Source organism: Narcine bancroftii, chromosome 9 (genome assembly GCF_036971445.1).
Source record: "Narcine bancroftii isolate sNarBan1 chromosome 9, sNarBan1.hap1, whole genome shotgun sequence".
In the NCBI taxonomy this organism is placed as follows: domain Eukaryota; kingdom Metazoa; phylum Chordata; class Chondrichthyes; order Torpediniformes; family Narcinidae; genus Narcine; species Narcine bancroftii.
In genome coordinates, this window is record NC_091477.1 from 82,635,361 (window position 1) to 82,639,674 (window position 4,314).

Consider the following 4,314-nt stretch of genomic DNA (forward strand, 5'->3'; position numbering starts at 1 on the left):
TTAAAGAAAAGACACACGTTTATAAATTGAAACTTAAAATGATAATAATGCATCAAAAGAATGATTGTGAAACGATTGTAAACCAGCATTAGACAAGGGGAAGACAAACGACACGTGTTCCACGTTCTTACGGGTTGACCTCAATGTTTTTTTTCTTCCATCTTCACTTCAGTGATCTCTTGCACATTTGAGGTTGACACCACACAGAAGCAGAAGAGTCGTTGAACGGTGCCTGTGCCTCGTCTAATTGGGACAAGGTTACCCTCATTAATGAGAAGGGAGTCGGGGCTGGGTCATTGTATGAAACAAGCTCGGCTCGTTTGTTTCTGGGAGTAACCCCAAACTTGTACACTCTTTTAGAAGGACACCGAGGACAGATCCGACTGCAGGTGGGAAGGGAGAACTTTCACAAAGCCGTTCGTGATGTTGGGAGGCGAGAGTATGGGTTGTGAGGTTACAGGAAGAGTTCGCGTGAATAGCGGTAAAGTATCTGCGGATGGCGGGAAAGGACTCCGGACGGCCCCAGTCCGATAAGGGGTGCAGGGATTGTTGCCTATCTCTGATATTTTTATCTCTGTTTCTTCCAGCGATGAATAACACGGGGAATGAATCCAACTTGGATAACCAAGTAGATCAGATAGTTTTAATTCTGTTTAGTGTTCCAACGTTCTTCATTGGGTCAGCGTTGAACGGGACGGCTTTGTGTCTGATCTGTTCTCATATAAAGTTGGCTAAGCCCTTCATCTACCTGGTCAACCTTATCGCCTCGGACACCCTTCTGCTCTTCTCTTTGCCTTTCAAAATCTATGCCTACTATCTCAAAGATAACTGGTCCCGGAAGATGGAGATGAGCTTCTGCCAATTCCTCGAGTCTCTGTATTTCGTGAACACCTACACCAGTATCCTGGTGATAACGGTGATCTGCGTGGATCGCTTCGTGGCCGTCAGACATCCTTTCGTTGCTCGAGCCAAGTCCTCGCCAAGGGCGATCGGGGGCATCTGCGCTTCCATCTGGATTGCCGTGGGCTTGTGTACCATTCACATCTACTTCACAAGTCACTCGAAATCCTGCTTTTACCGCCTCTCATCAAACCTTCTGAACATTGCATTCATTGCTCCGTTTGGAGCCCTGTTTTTCATTTGTGCACTTACAATGCTCTTCTGTTCCCTTCAGATAATTCACAGTCTGAACAGTCAAACCAGTGACACCCAGAAAAGGCGCACGGATAAATGCGCCAAGATCGTCCTTTCAAACCTGTTCACCTTTCTCATCTGCTTCACGCCCTATCATGCCCTGTTGCTCTTGTACGTCTCGGCAGTGAACGGCTACTTCTCAAAGCAGCATTCCGAATGGTTGCGTCGCGCTCTGCATTATTCCTTGTGCTTGGCTAATGTCAACTGTTGCCTGGACGCGATCTACTATTTCTATGCCATCAAGGAACTGCAACCGAGGATGCAAACCCCAGGCAAGACCGTGCAGCCGGCGATTTCAGACTCATGAATGGCCTCGACCTTCAACCAGATGCGGATCCTCCATTCGCATTTGCCTTCTTGTCCTTCCCCTCCCTTCTGCTCCCGTCTTAAACAAGAAAGTCTGCACGCTGTGATTATAGTTGTGTAGCAAAAATCGATGACCATAGTTTCGGGCCAGAACTAGTTATGCGCCTTTGCGTGACCTGCTGTTTCTCCAGCACCTTTGTGTGTGTGTGTGTGTTTTTAATACTGTCAGTCTTACTGCTGTTATACACGCAAAGCAGGCCGTCGGCGCTATATCCAGACCCCTTGCGTGAGTGTCCTTTGTATTGTTTTAGTTTATTCCCACCACGGCTGATGATAATGTACACAAGTGCTGAAGAAACTTTGTAAGTCATTCAGCATTTATAAGAAGCAAAAAGTAACCTAAGTGTTGGACCTGAGGCTGTCTGAGACACTTGTGGGAGCCAAACTGGGAGGGCTGGAAAAGGAGCTGGAAACTACATGGCACAAAATCGTGGCAGAGCCAATGAGTCAGGAAGGGCACATGGCTGTGGAGGCCAGTCTGGGTGATTACATGATCATCGAGCTTGGGAGCAGTCTCGATGGCAGAGGGGGAACAGTGAAAGACACTCTACAGAATTCAAAGCGAGGAGGTGAACTTCAGGGTAGGCATCCCTCAAAGAGGAAAACTTCTTCAGGGTAAGAATTCCTCAGACCTAAAATGTTGGTTACCCTTTGCTTCCACGATACTGCGTGTGACCTGCTGAGTTTCTCCAGCATTTTATGTCCTGCAGACTTTCTCGTTTAACTCTATTAAGAATGCTTCCATTTTTGTAAAAAAAATGGATGGATCTCCCAATGAGAATAAATCTTTGCAATTTTACATCTGGAGCTTAGCTGAGCACAATGAGGTCTCGGCCAATTAATTCCAAAACAAACTTGCAGGCAATTAATGCTCCATTGGCTGTCACGGAGTAGGCCTGCTTCCTGATATTAGAATCGATTCCCAAGTTGAGTAACCCTCATTGCCTCTACCACACACTCTAACGCTGTTCAGCGCAGGGATAGCACTGAATTAGTGTTGCATTCAAACTGATATCACCGCGTACTTTCCATATTTCAATGATACAGCAATTCCTCAAATTAGAAAAGGGACATTCTTGGAAAATATTTTATCTAGGTAAACGTCATATTTTGAAAAGGTTGAACAAAATGTGTTTTGAATATTTTGGCATGGTGTATCCTGACATGAAGTGTACAATTGTTTAAGCGAAAAACAACTTTGTTCCTCAAAATGTTTTGAATTGAAGGGAACATTAAGGGAAAACTGCACAATTCAAGGGAAGTGTGGTACGAAGATATGGAATATTAGATTGCATTATGCCAAATTTTACCTCCCAATCTGAAGATGTCTATATTTCATTTTTTAATGTATCTTAATTAAATTATGCAAGTTGCACAATGTGTGGATAGTTGTATTTTATGAAAACGAGCACTTGAATATATGCTGGCTATCATTGCAGATTACAATGTGTTTTTATGTGTTTTCCATGCATGAAATATTGGCAACTAAAACTTTAAAAGAGGATCTCAGAAACTTTAAAGTTCAAATTCAAATTAAAATTTATTGTCTGAGTACATACATGGCAACACATACTACAGTGGGCCAGGCAGAATTTCTACTTATCAGTAATGTACACAAAAGAGAGAAATGTAAACAAACTGTGTGCAAATACAGAAAAATATTCAGTATTTAATAATATGCAAATTTATTATATTAGTCTCTGCTGAGTCTGATGGTGGAGGGGTAGCAGCTGTTCTTGAACCTGGTGGAATGAATCTTTTGGCACCTCTTTCCTGTTGGCAGCAGTGAGAACTGAGCATGCCCTGAGTGGTGTGAATCCTTGATGATTGCTGCTGCGCTCTGACAGCAGGGCTCAACGGTGGGGAGAGTTTTGCCTGTGATGTACTGGGCTGTGTCACCAACATTTGCAAGGCCTTCCACTCAGGGGTATTGATGTCCTCATACCAGGCTGTGATGCAGTCAGTCAGCACACTTTCCACTACACATCTGTTGTGTGTGGAGGAAATGTGGCCTACCTGTCTGTCTGGAATGTGCGTATTGTGGGTGGTCACATGCCATCCTTGTCTGAAACTTATTCAGAAGCCACATCACCTGTAAATCAAGGGTGGACTCCGGCCACCCATTAGTGCACAGCTTGCCGTTGGCTAATTTAAATTACCTGGGGTCATTATTGGCTAGATCCCAGATCAAAACAGTATAAAATATTGATGCATATCGCATTCTTTCTCTCTACCTTGTGGTCCAAGCCCCAGACATCACTCTACGCCAGGTCACCACTGTGGACATTACTAGAAGTTTCATGGGTAAGGTGTGCACTGCAATGAAGGTGAACTGTAGCATTATGATAGATAAAACTTGCAGAGATTCACACCCCCATTAGTACAGGGAACTGGGTGTGTGTAAGAGTACTCAAATGTGTGAGCAAAGTCCAACCTCTAGGTCCAAGGTGAATCTCTATATCATTGCTTAAGTAAAGAAAATTATGTGTGATTGTCACACTTGTGTCCAGACTCATTTCTCATTGAACACAATTAACCTGATATTCTTCTTAGCACAACAATTAGCACCGTGAGCAGGGTTCAAAGAGCTTCGACTGGACACACATGGAGTGTTAACCATGTGCGAATGGAAGATCATACTAACAATATGAGAGATTGTATTAACAAGTGTGTGTGTGTCTAACTGGTCGAAGGCACCGATACCACCAGCAGCCAGGCGAACACCTAGCCATACTGCTGCTTCAGTTGGGAGAT

General features: G+C 44.0%; 1 protein-coding gene across 1 annotated transcript; it reads left to right on the forward strand.

Moving 5' to 3' along the window:
• Positions 1-539: 539 nt before the first annotated feature.
• Positions 540-2,263, forward strand: LOC138743005 (G-protein coupled receptor 35-like). Its single transcript, XM_069897858.1, has one exon. It carries the CDS (start codon positions 590-592, stop codon positions 1,499-1,501), a length of 912 nt encoding a protein of 303 aa, XP_069753959.1. The 5' UTR covers positions 540-589; the 3' UTR covers positions 1,502-2,263.
• The last annotated feature ends 2,051 nt before the right edge of the window (positions 2,264-4,314 follow it).